The sequence below is a fragment of the Anser cygnoides genome, chromosome 3 (genome assembly GCF_040182565.1).
Source record: "Anser cygnoides isolate HZ-2024a breed goose chromosome 3, Taihu_goose_T2T_genome, whole genome shotgun sequence".
Taxonomy (NCBI): Eukaryota; Metazoa; Chordata; class Aves; order Anseriformes; family Anatidae; genus Anser; species Anser cygnoides.
The window spans coordinates 981,605-1,000,092 of NC_089875.1; the positions used below are offsets into that span (position 1 = coordinate 981,605).

General features: G+C 51.3%; 1 protein-coding gene and 1 long non-coding RNA gene across 6 annotated transcripts in view; one reads left to right on the forward strand and one right to left on the reverse strand.

Moving 5' to 3' along the window:
* The window catches only part of SPRED2 (sprouty related EVH1 domain containing 2), a 60,537-nt gene extending 57,519 nt beyond the window's left edge, over positions 1-3,018 (reverse strand). The window contains exon 1 of the mRNA XM_066995327.1: positions 2,847-3,018. Within this exon, the coding sequence (XP_066851428.1) occupies positions 2,847-2,893 (47 nt within the window). The 5' untranslated portion in view covers positions 2,894-3,018. The remainder of the gene's footprint in view (positions 1-2,846) is intronic.
* Positions 3,019-3,164: 146 nt separating this feature from the next.
* Positions 3,165-18,488, forward strand: part of LOC106044709 (uncharacterized) — a 385,284-nt gene continuing 369,960 nt past the window's right edge. For all 5 annotated transcript variants that reach the window (XR_010830792.1, XR_010830793.1, XR_007162086.2 and 2 more), the window contains exons 1-2: positions 3,165-3,970; positions 4,062-4,194. This is a non-coding gene — a long non-coding RNA (uncharacterized lncRNA). The remainder of the gene's footprint in view (positions 3,971-4,061; positions 4,195-18,488) is intronic.

The window sequence follows — 18,488 nt, forward strand, 5'->3', positions numbered from 1 at the left end:
CTGCCTGGGGGCCACTGGCTGCCCGCCCCGGGCTCTCCCACCACCTCCCGGCCCTGTGGCTTTAATGCTGCCTGTTCATCATCCCCCCTCCCGGCCCCGAAAACGGAGAGGAGCACGGAGGCAGGGAGGGAAGCAGAAATGAAGCCCGGGAAGCAGAAAGAGGCGCCCTCCTCGCAATGACAAATCGACCTCTAAGTATCGATCGGAAATGGTGCAGTCATTAAGGAACCGATGAGTCTCCGGCATCCTAAGCCCTATTTCTCCTCCCTGGTTTTGCAAAATGTTTCAAAACTCAAAATATTATAGTGATGTTCTCAAGAAAAAAAAAAAGCCAACAAAAGGGGAAAAAAACCCATAATTTAGTTATTTTATAGTGCATCCTGACAGTGGTCCTTTTTTTGCAATCTGGCTGTTAACATTTGCTCACAGTGCACCCAGTGAAATGAGAATAGCTATGCAAATTAAAGCCAGATATCTAGGGCAAATAGCACGCTATACTACCATTGTTCTGACAGCTAGAGAAAACTTATCAGGAGAGCCCGTCCTTATTTCTTTTAACGCCATATATATTGAAAAAGAAATCACTTCACCCACCGCCGAAACGAAAAACAACATATGAGTCACTCGCTTCAGCAGCGCTATCAATCAATGCAAGACCGGAGGGGAAGAGCTTACGAAGGAGAGCGTGGCGTACCTAAAACACCGAACCGTGTCCCGCAACATTACGGCCCGGGTTGTGCCGGGACGAGCCCAGCGCTTCCATGGTGGCGGCGGCAGCAATCCTAAAAGCTGCTAGGGATGTGGACCAGCCACGGTGCTCCGTTCGCCCTGCTGTCTGCCAAGGAAATTGGTACCAGGAAGGGGGCTTGGCAGCAGCTGCCCATCGCCCCCCGTCTCCTGCTCGGCTTCTGCAGCAAAGCAGGCAGGAGAAACACACCATGTGAGATCCTCCCTCCCGGCACACATAGGAAGGACACGAAACTAACGAGGCGGCACGTGTGAGGAGGATTTATTCTAATACGAACTGCAGCCTACAATTACATAAAGCTGAGCACTCGTTGCTCCACTGTTCCGCACCGACACTCACCTCTGCACCAAGGCCCGTGCAAAAAACGCGGCTGGGGCAGCATCCTCCCCCGAGATGGAGGCTCACGAGCATCGTGCATCGATGCCCACACGCAGCAAGCACCAGCTCTGGTCCACCACACGGAACCGGGTCTGCTTTCGCGCTCTCCAGCCCGCATACACGGACCCACCTCTCTCTGCTGTCCGATTTGAGAAATGAAACCGAGAAGCAAACCGAGGACCGGAGGGGTTTTATCGGAAGCGAGTCCACCACATTTTTCCAGCCTGCTAGGTCATGGCAATCTGCGAGAGAAACCCAACTTTTTCTGGAAGAACCGTGCCGACTTCAAAATAACCACAATTTCAGAAGCTACATATAAACATGTATTTATAGCCTCTTCATTAAGAAGTGCCAAAAATACAATTCCTCTTAACACACGCGTTGCAGTCAGAAGCCATTTCCCTCGCCGCTAACATTTCTACGGCAAATCACATCAAAATAATCTCGGTGTTGTTAAGGTATAAGCGCAGCGCATGCCGGCAATTAAATTTTTACCCTAAAACGGAGCCGAAGTTGCACAATTTTTTTACGGTGCTTTACGAGCCCTGCGAGAAGTCCTTTCACCGCGCGCGGCACATCCTATGGCGCTTGGCACCAAACCAGTCCTGCGTGCGGTGACTCATTTTTCTGACTGTCAAAACCAGAAAGAGATAGCCAGGAACGATGTTCTGGCGAGGAGGAATAGCTGCGAGGAGCCGGCCCTGTAATTCGGCAGCAAATTTTTGTTAGGTTTTATTTTTTTTAAGGGCTGGAAGCGGGGGGGGGGGCGTCAGTCATTTTGGAGGCTCGGGGACGGCGCATTGGGGGGGATTTAACAGTGGGGAGAGCTGGGAGCGCTCACCTATGGAGGGGGGTCCCCAGATCCTGATCCGGGGTGGGGAGGGGATATGGGGAGGGTGTAGGAAGGGGGGCTGGAGGGGGGAGGATTTTGGGGGTGCCCGGTGCAGGCAGCGGCCGCCGGTGACCGGATTTATGAATGCGCCGTCATGTGACGGCCGCCTCCTATTCACAAAACGGCGGCGGACGGGGGCGGGGCTCCGTGGCCCCCCCCTTTTCCCCCCACCACCAAAAAAAAAAAAAAAAGAAAAAAAAGAAGCCCCACCGAGCCCCGAGGGGGGGCTGCCCCCACCCTGCAGACCCGGCTGCCCCCTGCACCCACCTCCAAGGCGGGGGGGGGGGGGGGGGCTGCAGGTTAAGGGGGGGGTCCCCATTTACACCCCCCGCACCCCCCCCCTTTCTACCCCCCCGGGGCTCGCCGGCACCTCCCCCCGTCTTTTCGGGGTGGCCGCCGGCCTGTTTATTTATTTATTTTTAATTTCTTTTTATTATTTTTATGAATGAAGAGGGCGGTATGCAAATGAGGGCGGCCCGGGGGGGAGCGCGAAATGGCGGATGTGCGCGCGCGCGCACGAGCGCGTGTCCGTGTGTCCGAGCCCGCGGGGGGGGGGGGGGGGGGGGGGGACCGGGTCCCAGCACCGGGTCAACAAAGGACCCCCCCCCAGCACAAAAAATAATTAAGAAAGGAATAAATAAGGAAAAAAATAAGGGAAAAAAATAAGGGAAAAAATAGGGAAAAATAAGGGGAAAAAATAAGGGAAAATAAAGAAAAAATAAAGAAAAAATAAGGGGAAAAAAAAAAAGAAAAAAAAAGGAGAAATAAATAAAAAAGCACCGCGACCCCCCCCCCCCCCCCCTCCCCCGCCCCCCCGTCCCCGCTCACTCGTCTGGGTAGGCGTCCTCGGTCATCTTCTCCCCGTCTCGGCTCATCCCTCGCCGCGGGCGGCCGGGCAGCGCCTCCGCATCTTCCTGCGCTTCACATGGCGGGGGAGGCCGCGGCCCGACGGCGCGGGAGGGGAGGCGGCGAGCCGGGGGGGGGGGGGGGGGGGCGCGGGGCTACGGCCGCGCTCGGCGGCGGCGGGCTGCGGGAGGAGGAGGAGGAGGAGGAAGAGGAGGAGGAGGAGGAGAGGCGGCGAAGGCGCCGCGGCGGCGGCGGCGGCGGCGCGGGGTGCGGGCCCGGGGGAGCGGCGCAGCGCCCGGGGGCAGGCGGCGGCGCCGGGCCAGCCCCATGGCCGCGCTCACGCCATGGCGGGGCGCCGCGGGCGGCGGGGAAGCGGCGGGGAGGCTGAGGAGGAGAAGCGGGGGGGAGCCCCGGCAGGAAGCGGCGGCGCTGCCGAGCGGCCGCGGCCGCCGGGAGCGGGCAGGGCAGCGCCGGAGCCGGGCGGGCAGGGAGAGAGGGGAGGGAGGGAGGGAGGGAGGGAAGGAGGCGGTGGGAGGAAGGAGGAGACGCCGCCGCCGCCGCTGCTGGCGCCTCCCCTGCCGCGGCTCGGCCCGCCCCGGCCCGGCCCTCCGAGCCCCCTGCGCCGCGGTGCCGGCTCGCCGCGGGTCTCCTCAGCTCGGCCCCGGGGGATGGCGGAGGCTGCGGGCCCCCCCCCGGGCACGCTGTGAAGTGTCCGCTCCTCGTCGTGCCCGGGGGGAGCTGCGGCAGGCCTGGCCCTGCTGCCGGGCGCCGCAGTGCGCTGAGGGGTCCGCAGGGTGAGGGGAGAGGCGCCTCAGACACTGAGGTGTCCGTGGGATGAGGTCCCCGGGAGGGATTTTCGTCCCTCCAGGGGCTTGGGTGTGCTGAGGTGACGGCAGGGTGAGCTCCCTGGGAGGCTTTTTCTTCCCTACACCTGATTTATGAGGAGAAACCCACCCGGCCTCGCCTCCCCCTCCCTGCCACACATTGGGAAATAGCTGCCCCGCTTCTGTCCCCACCGCCACAATTTCAGTTGTCCTGGCACATCCAGGCCCGCAGGGCTCCGGTTCCTGAGGAAAGCCGCTCGCTGACTGATCCTTCAAGTCTAGGTCTGGAAGGGGCCTTTAGATTTTTGGGGTGGAAATTGTGTTTCTGCTCTGGTGGGTTTCAGTTTCCAAGCGGTGGCAATTCTCTTTTCAGGAACAGAAGTGGAAACTCGGAAAAAAAGTCTGTGGACTGCCAGTACCACAACGGAGGCAAGAGCCGATGAAAGCTTTGGGGCCTTCCGTATGGGCAGCTACCCCTGAGGAGCAGCAGCACATCCCTTAATATGGTACCAGAACCCACATCTTCGTGGTGGTGTAACGTTAAAGTAACATTATGTTTTCATTGCTAGAGGCTCAGCCCCTGACGCTGTGCGATGTGTGAAGAGCAAGCCCGCTCCCCTCCCCTCGGCAGCCTGTGGCACGCTCTTTTGGGTGCCAAAGCCACCATCCCCTTGCCACCCGTTCGTTCCTCTGCCGAGCACAGTATGACCCCCCCTGGGCTGTGCAAACGCGTGCCCCCTTTGGGGAGTTATGCTGCTGGATCCGTCCCGGCTAATAATACCCCCCAAGACCTCTTTATTTTGGAGAGTTATTCGAGGATCCTGTGAGCAGAATGATATGATAAACATCTTGGCAGGGCTACGCTGGCAGTGGAAGGAAGTGTCCGGGCAAGAGGGAGCGGCTGGGGGCAAGGAAATGGCAGGAACGTAGAAGACCAGATGTAATGATTTGGCACACTTCCACCCATCCTTTTTTTTTTTTTCCATTTTTTCCCCCCTAAACGATGCCGAGATTACATAGGCTTCCAACTTCCTTAATATCTCTCATGCCAAACATCTCTGTGTTCAGCTGGAGCGTCGATGGGGAGCACAGCATTCAGCTGTTAGCTCCCGCAGAACCTGACTAAGGGGAGAGCTATGCCACGTGAAAAAACAACCAAGGTACAATCATGTAATTAAAAGGCCATCATAATGCATATACCCCTGAGGAGGACTGGGGTATGGGCGGTCCTGTTAATGCTGGAGAGCTCGGCTCTCTGATCTGAATGTATTTTGATGTGTTTTGCGTTGTGTATGTGGACATTTGTCACGGTGGGGAGAAGCCCGTGCGTCTGAGATAGAAAAGCTGAAGTTTTACTCGATCTAGTTTCTTGAGTCATTTCCTGTGGATTTACAAGATCTCACATTTGATCTCTGCTTTCACTGTCATGCTAATTTGGGTGCTGCTAAGCTGTTTATTCCTGGAACAATTTCTCTCACTGTACAACCCTCGTATTATTACGTATATGCTGTTCGTACTGACAAATATTGGATTTTTTTTTTTCGAATATTCAGGTTGCAGTACTGGTTCTTGTGAGTAGTGCTTCCGAAGGGACTGATTTTTCTGAATGAAAGGGCTCTCCGAGGTGCGATTTCCGCTTGTGCATTGCACTGTTTGCATACAGAGATTCTGCTTACACACTGAACAGCCTTTCCCCGAGATGGGATCGTTATGGTACCTGCAATTAATTAGCCATTGGTGGCAGAGCTTCAAGACAGCACCTTCTGCGTGCTAATGATTTGCATGCCATGAATATTTTGCGCTTCTTATTTGAATGGAAAGTTCATTGTGCAGAGTGATACTTTATCTGTTGCAGAGAACCTGGTGTATGGACACTGCTTCTGTTTGGACTGAAAACAGACTTCCCTGAGGGCTGTTACACCTTTAGCTGAGACTAATTTTAGGTGAGAAGCGCTGGAATTTGGCAGGACAGGGTTCAGAATGGTGTTTACTGTAGGCTTGCAATGTAGCCTGTTGCCTTCCCATGTTCTTGCCTCTAAAACCTCAGAGTCCCTCAGAGCTGAAGTCTTCCACGCAGCTGAAGTAGGAACCTCAATATGAATATCGGTACCTTGTTGACTGTGCTGGTTTCAGTGGCTTTTCCACTGACTCACTCTGTGACTTTGAATGAGTGAGGAGTGGAAGTTGTCAGTCCTGATTCACTCCATCCTCCAGACAATTACCCCCCGCCCCAATAATTCTTTTGAGCAACAATCATACTTTAAAAACAATGATAACATCCGTGTTTTCCCCCCATTATAACGGCTCAGAACATAAGAGCTGCAGAAACGATCTGCAATGTCTGCAGTCAGCTTGAAAGCTTTCAGAGCTGACACATTTTGGTAGGTTGCAGAGTTAGGAAATACAAAGCTTTTTTCAGCAGGAGTGGGATTTCCGCATGCGGTTTAGAGAATTGTTGCAAGGATTTCGGGTAGCTGCCAGGGGAAGAGGAGTTAGAGAGCTCCTTGCAGTCTTCCCAGGATGTTCTTCAAAAGGACACCAAAACCAGAACAAGAGAGCAGAAAGGGACCCTTGCTGCCAAATGGACTGCTTCACCCAAAAAACAAGAAAACCACCATTTTCTGGGCTTTTTTTTTTTTTTAATTTAATTAAATGATGTGTTTTACTAGGGACAGAAAATGTTCTTTATCTTGACAAAGCTTATGCCATCTCTTTGCTGCTGCATGGATGCACCTCTCAGTACAGCTCTGGGATGCTGGCGGCCAGGGGAGAAGGACTGGAAGGCAAGAACGTGGAAGGAGAGCAGAGATCTCAGAAATAACCCAACGCTCACAGGTTAAATAACAGAGACAACCGAATCGAGGAGCAGCTTGGTGCTTTCACCTGGAGGAAGGGGGGGAGCAGGAGCTCAGCCCTTTCTGGGCACCAGAGGACAACAGCCATGTCCTGATGGCCAGGATGGCATCAACCAACCCTTGCCGTCAACCAACTCAGTCAACCATGAGTCCGACATGTGGGACAACCCTAGTTCCATTCACTGCTGTGTTCACTAAACCCTGTGCTCTCTTTCACCCTCTCCCAAAATAAAAGCAAGGGTTATTGAAATCAAGTGATTGTGAGGAAAAGGGGGCTTCTCAAAACCCTTTCATACCTACTGGGCTCTCTGATGTCCTCTTAATATATAGCAGTAAGTGATTTATAGCCCTCCTGACGTGATGGTTTGGTGTTTCCTTTGTGTGCATAACTTCCTTTTGATATAAGGGGATGATAACAAACCCAAATTGTAATCTCATAAGCACATGACGCATTGTCTTTGTGGTGCAGATAGCAGGAAAATGCTCTGATCTTGAGTTCAGAGCTTCACCCCCACCAAATTTCACCCTGGTGACAGAATGGCATCAGCAGGCTCAGTGAGACAGCAGTGTCGGCAGGAGGGTTTCCTTCAGGCCTGGTGATGCTGGCTGAAATTTGTTGGGAGTCCTCCTGGAGCTGAGTCCCTGGTGTGGACTGGACAAGGGATGGGCGCACAGCTGCTTCTTGAACTTCTTTCACATCTTTTGGATGAGTGCCTGGGAGGAAAAACTGGTGCAAAGCCTTCACGTAGTACCGTGGGCTCCCCAGCAGAGCTTTGCTGCTGGCCGCTCCCAATTCAGCGTGCGCCCTGTCCCATCGCATCGAAGGACGAGCATGCACGAACTCTACTGCTGTCACGGATGTGCCGGTAACCTAGGGGGCTAGTCCTAAAGCTGGGCTACTTTTGGCACCAGGGAAGGGCTGCCCTCCCCTCAAGGTGCCTTTCCACCCTTGGGAGCTTCCTGCATTTATGGTGCAGCTGTTTCCATGTTCTCATGGGAGCCGAATGAACAGATGCCAAATAATCTGTCTTCAGGGAGCACAAAAATGGATGGATGAGGGAAAGACGTTGGAGCTGTGCACACCTTCTTCTTCCCTCCCGGGGGATTATTTGAATTAGGCCTGAACCCCTCAGGAGCTTGACTGTAAGAAAGTCGCCTTCCTATTCCCAAAGTTCACTCCAAAACCGCCTTTCTCCCTTTGTCACACAGCTAATGGGAGACCATCCCTTCTGTATCTCCTGCACTGCGGGGCTCTTTGGTCAGCCTCAGCAGGTGATGGGATGGACCAGTGTCTAATTATATTGGCACAGGGCAAAACCAGTATTCATGGCTTGACTTGCTTTTCTCACCAAGCATCCTGCCCTGCTCAGAGGGCCCTGGTTAAATGCCTGAGCAGCTCTAGCAGCAGGTTTACCCAGCTGTGACAGGTGCCCCCACAGGTATTGATCAGAAAAGGCTTCCAGAGATAAATTAAGCTTTTGAAATACAACAGCGAGCTAGTGGCTGGGTCCCACATTGAGAGGCTTATGGTGCATGGGGCCAATGAGTCGATCAAGTGCCATATGTACCCTGCATGTCTTCTCCTTAACTGAGCCCTGCTCAGTGACACTGACCCACGCAGTCCCTTACAGATGCTCAACAATATTTAATTTCAAAGGGTAACAATCCACCCTCTTCTCCAGGCAGCTATTTTTCCTTGTGTCAATGTCCTCAGAGCAACTCCAGCTAGGCAAATATAGCACATGGCTTATAAGAGCCCTGGAAGGACTCAGAGGTGGGGAGCTAAGGCTACAGAAAGTTCATGGTCAACCCAATATGCTGTGGGATGGCTCTCGCAGGGCTAAAGCCACAGCACACACCGAGGAGACGGGGAGGAGAGGTCAGCGGTCCTGCAGAGAGCAATACCTTGGCCAGCCATCCTCCGAGACACTTGCATCGCTGCTCCCGAGAATTCCCATGAAAAATAATCACACGCTCCTTTTATGTCCTCGTAATCACAAACATGTTATGCTTCCCTGCCCACTTCTAAAGAGAAAAGTCATTAGTCACCCCACACAAATCTTTTGGGATGGCACATACGCTCCGGTATGTATCCCAGCTCTGTCTACAAGGGAAGGAGGACGCGCAGCCCTGCTCTCTGTGTGGTTATTAACAGGCGCTGCCATTTGCAGGAACTGGTTGCAAGTCTTTCATGTGCTTACTGCCAGCCGCATCTCCAGCAGCATTTGCTGTCGGGATTAACGAAGCCTGGAATTGCAAATCCAGGTTATGGGAGTTTCGGGCCTGCAAAGGAAAAACAATCCGAGGCATCGGTGTACTGAAGTGGCGGCTGAAGGGCTGCTTTTGTTCCTTCTGCAGTTAATACTCTCATGCTAAAATTGCAAACGGTGAGGAGCGGGGGTTAATTTAGGGGTTGTTGTGACAGGAGAATTATTCAGAGTTTGCTGAAAAACTGCAAATGGAAGCTATTCTGGAAAATGGGCTTTGTTTCCATACTCAGAAGTATTTGGTTTATGTTTCGGGGATTCTGAAGGAGACCTCCTAGACCCATGGCAGGTAAACATTTGCCTTTGATTCTGTTTTTCTCTTCAAGTCTATAAACCCCAGCATTTACACATAAATGGATGTGCTGAAAGCTATGTTTAGGAAGAGAGAATTTCATCCCCTCCTGCACGTACTTTTAGCACGTGATAATTGTTTGGCTGCAGCTTTGCAAAGTATGGCCAGAGGGGTGGTTTGTACCAGAGGAGGCACACGACTCCGATGGTAACTGCCTGATTCAGCCCCACCGAAGGCAGTGGCAGCAGGATCAGACCATCCAGCAGAGACCTTGTATTTTACTTACCGTAACGTACCTTCAGCGGCTATGGCAAACTCCTGCCCCCCCAGTTTCACACATCAGAGAAGTCCCATTGGTGGCATTAGGAACACACGTGTGTGTATGCAAGGATCAGGTGCGTGTTCAGGGTCGCACGTGTTCAACGTGGACGTCAACCTCAGCAAAACTGTTTCAGAAAGGTTTTTCATTGCCCCGTGCTTCTGGGGACACAAAGACCAAGGTGCTCAGCAGCATCCAGACGTCTGGCTTCTTTTGCATCCCCAACTTGACAGCATTCTTTGGCATTTTAACCATTTTGTCACCTTTTATTTGTTTAAACGGGGCTTAGCAAGCATTTTAGTGACTGCTGATATGTTTTTTTAATGTCAGTGGTTTTGCCTTCATTGTACCTATCACACAGGTTGGGCGCTTCCTTTAGTTTTCTCTTTCTGCTGCTTCTCTCCTGGGACATGTAGTGCAAAGCTCGTCAAGGAGTGACAGAACTAACCTGAGCGCATGGCCTGTACAGATTGCCTAGCATATAATGGCTGCTTCTTGTACCAAAACCATCGCTGCACCAACAGTGTTTAATTTATTGCCACATAAAGTGCTCTGGATAGCTGTGACATTGAAAAGTTGCTTATAAACTGGCTCTTCCTCAGCTCTAAAGAGATTTGGATCTTCTCTTTGACAATTCTGGTTCCAAGAAAGTAATAAATGTGAAAGCTCTCCTAGAAGACTTGAGCGAACCGAGTGGTCTGATCAAAGGCCGGGAGATGGCAATCCGGATTTTGGCCCTCAAAATCCATCTTACAGAATTTTCTTTCTCATCAGCATTTTCCAAGTATCAGGGGGAGGCTAATCACTAATGAGCATCAGATTCTGAGAAAAGATAATTACCCAGGTCATGAATGATGCACGGCTACTTTTGATAGAGCTCATATGGTCTTATATACTAATCGCCATTAGTATCTCTCAGTGTCCTTGATAAGGACAAGAAGAGCACAAGAAATGAGAACACGAGGAGATGCCCAGGTGTCAGCGGGAGAAGTCAGACTCAGGAGCACTTGGAGTCATCTAGGACAGGAAAACATCTGCTGGAGCTCGAGTCCCTGTGCTGATTTACATGTGCCTAATTGTTGGGCTGTAAGTGGTATTAGAATCACCTCAAAACCTCCATTCCCCTGTAGTTTGCTATCAGAAAGGACAGAAATATATTCTAACATGTTTTTGAGACATACCAGGATTTACTCCAAACTCAGCAGAATTTTGGAGTAAAACTGACTGATTCGCGCCTAAATACCACACTGCTCATTCTCTTCCCATAGTTTATATCAGCGTCGATTAAAACAAAACCTTGGTGCAGAGCCACCCCAGCAGACTGTACACGGCTGTAAGCTTCTGCCTGGTGTGGCCTGAGTAAATGGGCTCCAGTGTGCATTTACACCCTAGGAAAAATTCTTTACGTCCTGATTTCCAAGTTTTAAAATAACTCTCTACAGATGAAACACATTTCTCGCCATCCAAAGAACTGTTTTCACCTACAAATATTTTTTGCTGCCTAAACAAGAGCCCTTTCCTTTGCACTTGTGCCAACATGCAACTTGGATAAAGAATTAAACTTAGATCCCTACTTATAACGCTTCCCCCCTACTTTTTTTTTTTTTTTTTAATAATGGCTGTAAGACATACACCGTCTCTCTTCTGAATTTTAATCTTTCTAATGAAGGTGTGTTTGAAGAAGGCACGCCCTTCAGAAAGTGTTTTGTGGTATCATATTTGCGCCTTTAGTGTTGAGGACCAGTTGCCTTTTCAATTTTAAACGCACTTTTCAGGGTCTTGCATCACAGAGGCCTAAATTAAAACACACCATAAAGGGGCGCAGCATATGCATTCATACTGGAATTTGCACTGTGACATGAAAGATACCCAAACACCGCATGTAATTTTGAGGATGAGCAAGGCTTGGCCTTTCAGATGTCCCACGCGAGGGAAGCACCCACATCCTGCAGGATTGCGAGCTTCTGAATCATGGAAGTCGGGTGAGAAAACCTCGAGTCCCTGCTGGCTTGAAGACGCGTGTGGCTGCAAAAACCCAGCCTGGCGCTGGCTGGAGCAACCCGGGGAGCTGCAGGGCTTGGGGATATGGTAGATCATGCTCTTTGCCTCCCAGCTCCTCTTCCACGTGGTTTTCAAGGTCAAGGTCTGGTGGCTGCCTGTGGTGTGAAGGTTTTTTTGGTTGGTAGGCTCAGACAGGCTGGTGGTGCTTGGTGTGAGGAATTGTTTGCTTATCTCTGTGTGTGTTTCTTTTAATGAAGACTATCAGGGAAAACGTTTCTTCTCCTGTACGGTGGTATGGATGAGGAGCAATACCACTGGCACCTTTACTTCAGAAGGCGAGACCAGCAGCTGGCCTTTAACACAGCTCCCTGAAGGTGTGCTGCCCCATGAACCCAGCCATGGGCTGCACATCCCCGCAGAACCAGTCCTCCTTTCCGGGCCCAGATGGGATTGATGCTGAATTTTTTCTCCATCTCCCTGGAGCTAAAGGGGAGCAGCGGGTGTGGAGGTGGAGCTCCATGCTCCAGCTGGAACAAGTCTTCCTCTTCTGCCTGTATTTGGAGCAGTCCTTACCCATACCATACTGTTGGGAGGAGAGATTTTGCAATCCATTTTGAGTATCAGGCATCAGCAGTCCCTCTCTCCGAGTGCCGTGGTTGGAGAGCATCCTGGGCTAATTTTGGAAGCATGGTTTTCCCCCGTGTAACGTGGCCCTAAACATTAGCCAGTCCCCCGCGGGGTTACCAGGCTCGACACAAATGTGCTGGCCAAGCTCAAAAGGAAGAGGAAATCTGGGAATACTCGTTACCAAAAGACACCGCCTCCCATGACATTTTCATCTGCAGAACAATGGCTTACAGACGGTTTTGAACTGGAAGGTGTTGTTGACCTTTTTCCTTTTCTTCTTTTGACTTTTGTTTCCTGTAAAACAGCCTCTGGCATCTCTTAGCCTGGTCATCGGGTCCCTGGGATTCCCCTCCCCGTCCTCTCCCAGGTGTGCTCCCTCTCCCAGGTCCCCTGCTACGTGAAGTTGCTGACGGAGGACATTTCTGGTGAAGCTGGGAGCCATGAATACAAGAGCTAATCCTCCCAAAGGAAGTGTTGTTTTTGTTCTTTTTACTTCCACGTCCTCAAATAAGTCTTAAATCTTTGCTCTGTGCCCGGGTAGGTCCACCTAGGACTTGCCAATGTCCTATAAATTCTGATTGACTCCCTTGCTGAGTCCGTGGAACCAGATGCTAAATCTGTCTTATTAAAAAAAAAAAAAAAAAAAAAAGAAGAAAAAAAAGAACAATAAAGCCCTAATTGAAATATTTTGCTGAAAAATGTCACAGTGTAGTGATTTTTGAAACAAAAGCCCAAGAAATATTTTTCGCTTTTCTAAACTAGGAAAAGAAATGCAGGCGTATGCTCCTTTGGTCGGACTGGAACTGGCAAAGCCTGAGACGTTGTCCTCAGTGCCAGCTTTGGGGAACAGAGCACGTGGCTTTGTCTTTCTATGTGTATTTGTGTGTTTGTGGTGAATATGGAAGTCTCGGGAAGTTTTGTCGTGGTGTTAAGGAGCAGAAGGCTGTCTTGGGCACTCAGGTGGCTCCTTCGGTGCCCTCCGTAACCCCAGCCAAGCCACTGGGCCCCAATATTATTTTGACCTGCGTTTTCCTCTAGATATGACTTGCATTGCAGCACGCCCTCTCAACCTGCGATCCCACCCCAAGAAGACAGGACTCTGCCTTGCAGGAGACGTGTGCCTGACCCATCTCCACCTTCCCAGCTCTTGCTCCCTTCAGTCGTCACCCAGCTAAGTGCATTCAGTGCGTTCACACCCCTGCTCTCCCGGGTCTCCGGGGCTGTGAGGACAAAGGCACTGCTGATCCCACGCTGAGGGGTGATTCTCATGCGTGCGATGTCTTTCGGGTGCAGGGTTCCCTGGCCGAAACGCGGATGTGCCACGTGAAAATGAAAGTGAGCTCGGCCACAGCGAAACCACAGAGCGGCGGCCGAGCCTCCGGTGCCGGGGGAAGCAGCGCAAGGCGCCCTAAGTTTTACATCAGATTTTTGGAGGGGTGCGAAAGGCATGGACGTGCCCATCGGTGGGACCTCTGTAAGAACAAAATGGCTTTGGGATCCCCGCTACCGAGGCCGATGTCGCAGGATTTCCGTGTGCTTGTGCTTATCTTCTAGACGAGCTGTCCTGGGGAGGAAAAGTCGGAGGCGCACGCAGGTACAGTGAGCGCAGCTGTCTGTTGTGGCACGAGAAGGAACCGCCGGAAACCCGCTGAGGAAGATGCAAAAAAAAAAAACAAAAATGTGAAAAGGGGAAAAGGGGGGAGGGAAGAAGCTGTTTTTCTCAATGCTTGGCTGCCCTCGCGAGCAGAGTAACGTTGTGAAAGAGGCAGGTGGAGGCCGTCAAAATCTTCCTGTGTTCTGGGGATGCTGAAGCACAGGGAAACGTCGCTGCAGGACATGGAGCTTAGCGTGTGTTGTTTTCGGGAGCGTGTGCGCCTGTCGGCAGACTGAGCAGCTTGCTGCGCTGATAAAGCTCGTTTTGGCTCTGGAGTGGGGGAAACTGAGCCCTGGGAGCAGGTCGGCTTGCCAAAGCCGCACGGTAACACGGTTAGAAAGAAGATTAAACAGGAACAGATTCCCCCTGCCCTGCCCGCTTCACGCACGTACGCGAAGACTGTACCTGCGCCAAGGTCTGGAGATGCTCCTGAAACTCATGAGGCAGGCAGCCTGGCTAATATCGGCCAACTTCTTATGTAGAAAGCTAACAGTAAGTAAAAGGGGGTCCCTGAGGTTTAGGTTTGCCCCGAAGCAGAAGAACAGAGCTTTGTAGCTCGTTCTGTGTTTGCCCCTGCGCTGCATGGCAGGGAGGCATAAAGAGCCTGGAAAATCCTGGGAAAATAATAGCTGCCTCCAGGGTCTGGAAAACAGAGAGGAAAAAGAACTGGATTTGGTCAAAGTGAAAGAAATGTCCGTTTTTCTACTTTGTTCGGGGGAAATGAGAAAAACCCAAACGTGTTATTTGGGGTCAACCTGAATCGCATTTTGAATGTAATGTTTTGTTTTGAGGTTAGTTGCCCCTCGTGCTTCTCACACTCTTTTATTTCAGGTCTCTTTTGAGTGGAAAATGCCACTTCAAAATAGCAAATCAAAGGGTTGCATTTAAGAGGCATTGAAATAAAATGCTGTGGCATTTTCAGACCATTTCTTTCAAAGAATGTAGATATGGATGTCTTTTCCCCCTATATTTTGGGTACAGTTGAAAATGTTTGCCATGTTTCATTCATTTCGGAAGCTCCAAAATTGCATGTTTTGGTTTTGCTTTTTTTTTTTTTTTTTCTTTTACTGGACGTTCTTTGGCCTCATTCAACTGCTGCCAAGCAATTGCTTCTGCAGAAAGAAGAAAAGGGAGATTTGTAACCGGGGGTGTGGGGGGGGTGACACTTGGTGGTAGCAAAAGGCCCCAGGAGCGCTTGCAGCTCCCGGTTGTGTCCTCGGTGCAGAGGACGAGGCTCACAGCAGCTCCTGTGATCCCAGCAAGCTCAAGATTTCCCAGTTTGCTGGCAGGTTGTGCATGGGTACATGTGCGGGGTCACACGAGAGGAGCTGGGGGCTGGTTTTATTCGTACGTGCCCCCTTCGGCCAGTTTGCCCCAACAGGGGCTGCCCGGCGCGTTCGAGCCTTGCAGGCGAGGGGCGTGCAGAGGAGGAAAGTGCCTTGTGCTCACCCCAGATAAGAGAGGTGATACTGATAGGCCGGAGGGAAACATCCCCAGCAACTGACTGAAGCAGCAGTGTGGTTTGCAGCCTGAGTGTTCGCCCGACGTGCTGGCACCCGTGGGCAGGGATGGGTGGGAGCTGGGCCCGAGGGAAATACCACGCCACCATGCCCCTGTTTGAGCAGGCACTTTGTTGGCCTGCTGACCATTTTGCAGTCGGACAGCCAAGTCCTGGAGCTTCTCTTTCGAGCTGTAATATCTGACGTGAGGGCAGTAACACTTTAAAAACACCTACAAAGGAACTGGCAGCTTGGGCGATGGGCATATCCTAGAATCGCAGAACCATCTAGGTTGGAAAAAACCTTCAAGATCATCAAGTCCAACCATCAACCTGACCTACTGCGTCCCATCACTAAACCACATATCCTTCCAGACCAACAAATAATGCTGCGTGTTCCGACTAGCAGGAGGCAGAAATTCCAAATCCCTGCCATTTGAAATGAGCCGATTCTTTTCCTGATTTTGCCACAGCTGGCCAGCTGTGGCCCTCTGTAGTTGTTCCAGCATGCAGCGCTTTGTGATGAAGCGGTGGGGTCTCAGCAGACCTCATTCTGTCACTGGAACAATGGAGCACGGACTTTCTTTATATCCTGAAGGGCATCGAATAATACGAGCAAGAAAAGTTGTCCAGCTGTGCTTCAGCTGGAACAGTTTTCTCTGTTCACTTTTTTCTGGTCAGCCTTAGCGGAACAGCCTCATTTGCTTCTCATCCGAGAAGGCTACTCAAAATGTAAGTGGAAAACCAGATTTAAGAAGTGGCTGGCGTGAGCAAGCAAGAATTGCCCCTGCTGTAATAACCTTCCTTTCGCTGGGATTGTATTAGGGAGCAATTTGTCTTGCTGCCTGGTAGCTCAGTGCCCAAGCTGAATGGTGGCATTGTTGGCATCTAAAAATTCATTCCTAACCTCGGACACCTCGGCTGGTTTACACGTAAGAAGCTCATGTAGCTTGGTAAAGTCATCGATGACAAATAAAGGAATACCGACCCAAACTGCCTCCCATCTGGCAAGAAATGGGGTTACTCAGGTTTCTTGGCAGCGCTGGGCTTCGCTTCAACCCCCTGAAAAGTCTACGCGGAAGTGAAGAATTACGGGCAAAACCTGCTGGGAGGAGTGCCTGGCGTGGCTGTGACGGCCAGCGGCGGCTCTGGGGGTCACAGACAAGGAAGGCAAAGCCCCTGCAGGACGTGCCCGCTGCTCGTCATGGCTAGGTGAGAGTGAACCAGGTAACTGGTCAGGAGGGCACATTCCGAAGGGAGTAGGTCAAGGGATGGTGGCAGCGGGAGCAACTCGGCCAGCAAAGCTGGAGGAGGAGGAGGACTCATACCTGCACTTCCATCCTGCCACTGGGAGGATGCACGGCACATCTCAGCGAGGAGCTGGGGAAAGAGCTGGTGCCCAGACGGTTCCCCTGCACCCGCTGCAGCGAACCCAGCCGGCTGCCCTGGGTACAGCGTGTGTGCTGAGCCCGTCGTCCTTGCTGCTGGATTTTTGTTGCTGTCGCTGCTGCTGAAACCACTACAGAGAGCGGTGTGTTTCTAGCAGCCTGGCTCCAGCAGACTTCCCTGTGGCTTCCAGCCGGCTCGGGGAGGCTTCGCGGCTGGGGATGCTGTACCTCTCCCCTGCCAACTCGACTGGAGCCGCGTCTCGAGCTGCTTCTTTGATATCCTATACAAAGGATTGTTCCTCATCACATTTTTTATCATGAAATAATAGGTTTCTGCAGAGTTTTATCCGACTGAAATACAAAGAATTAGGATGGGGGACTGGGTACGTGCAAGGCACTATTTACGTATCTGTTTCTTTTGTTAATAGATAGGCCTGCCAGTCCCACAAAAACTTAAGCATGCACTTAATGTTCCCAGTGGCTAATCCCATGAAAGTCTGCTCCCAGCGTGTAGTCCAGCACACACGTACGTTTTCGTAAGGCACGGGCTGCACGGCCCCGACGGCGATGTGCTGACTAGGGGCTGTTATGTTGTCTTTGCATGCCTGCAGCGTCTCGGCAGACTCAAGGATGCATAAACCTTCGCTGTCTGGATCTACAAGGTATTAAGTAGGACTTGAAAAATGGAGGGCTGGCAGGGACAGGCGAGACATTACGTTTAACGACGTGAAATAATCATAGGAGCCAGGCACAGGGTCGTTAAATAATGGTTTTGATTGTCCATTATTTACTTCAGCCTTCTGCCTTTGCAGAGTGCCGCCTCCTGTGCCGTACCTCTAGCAAGGGCACAGTTACCATCACGTTTTTCTATTAGACATTTCTATTTAGTACTTCAAAAGCAGGCCTAAAACGTACGCAAATATCAGTGTTAGGCAGAGGGAGAGAAAGCTGGAAGATAATGCAGTATATGCACACCGTAAGGCACGCGCCTTATCTCTCCGTAAAGTTGCTGAATCGCTATCAGCGCTGCAGCAGCATTCCCAATTACTGTGACAACGTACGGCCTTCGATACAAGACCACCAGAATTTTGGTCTGCGATCTGATAAAAAGTCAACTGTACCAAAGCGGCAAAGAGATTAAAAGCAAAACAAACAATTAAAGGAAACGAGGAATAAAAAGACAACACAAATGAACAATGGCAGACCAGAATCTGAATTACACAATGCGTCTGACACCAAAAGGTCCCAGCGTGTGTCACGGCACTGTTTCGAAGGCAGATCCACGGACTGTGTGAGACTGGAGTGATTTCCACCCGTGTAGGTACCGCTGTGCAACTGGGGGATCCCCAGGGCATCTGTGAATACTTCCTTCCTACAAGGACCCCGGGGACCTGGGTACCAGGGGAGATGCGCTGGTTTTGGCTTTCCACTTCACCTGTATCTCCAAACAAAAGGCAGCTCGAGGCTGCCAGATTGTGCCTGGTTTCAGATCAAACCCCTGCGAAAGCAGTGAAGTGAGTATGGTTTCTACTCAAAACCATAAATCGGTCTTGATGTGCTTGAAACTTTGCCCGATTTTTTTTTTAAACTTGGCCTGTGTTCTAGGTTTGTAATGAAACCTAAAACAAACATCACTGGGTTTCAGGTTTAGTTGTGAAAGTTTAACACAGAAACCATTTTCCTCCAGGGGAAGGGGGAGATGCTGGCCTGCGCACTAGGGCTGAGGTTATATTTTTATTCTTCACGATGGTGACATTTTGTAACTTCTACCTTGAAAGCCAGCGGAGAAGAGGCTCTACATCCAACCTGAAGGACAGAACGGACGAGCGTGACCATCGTGCCCCCATGTGGACCCGCAGCCTGGTTTTCACGCTGCCGTTAGCAATGGGGAGTGCGTTC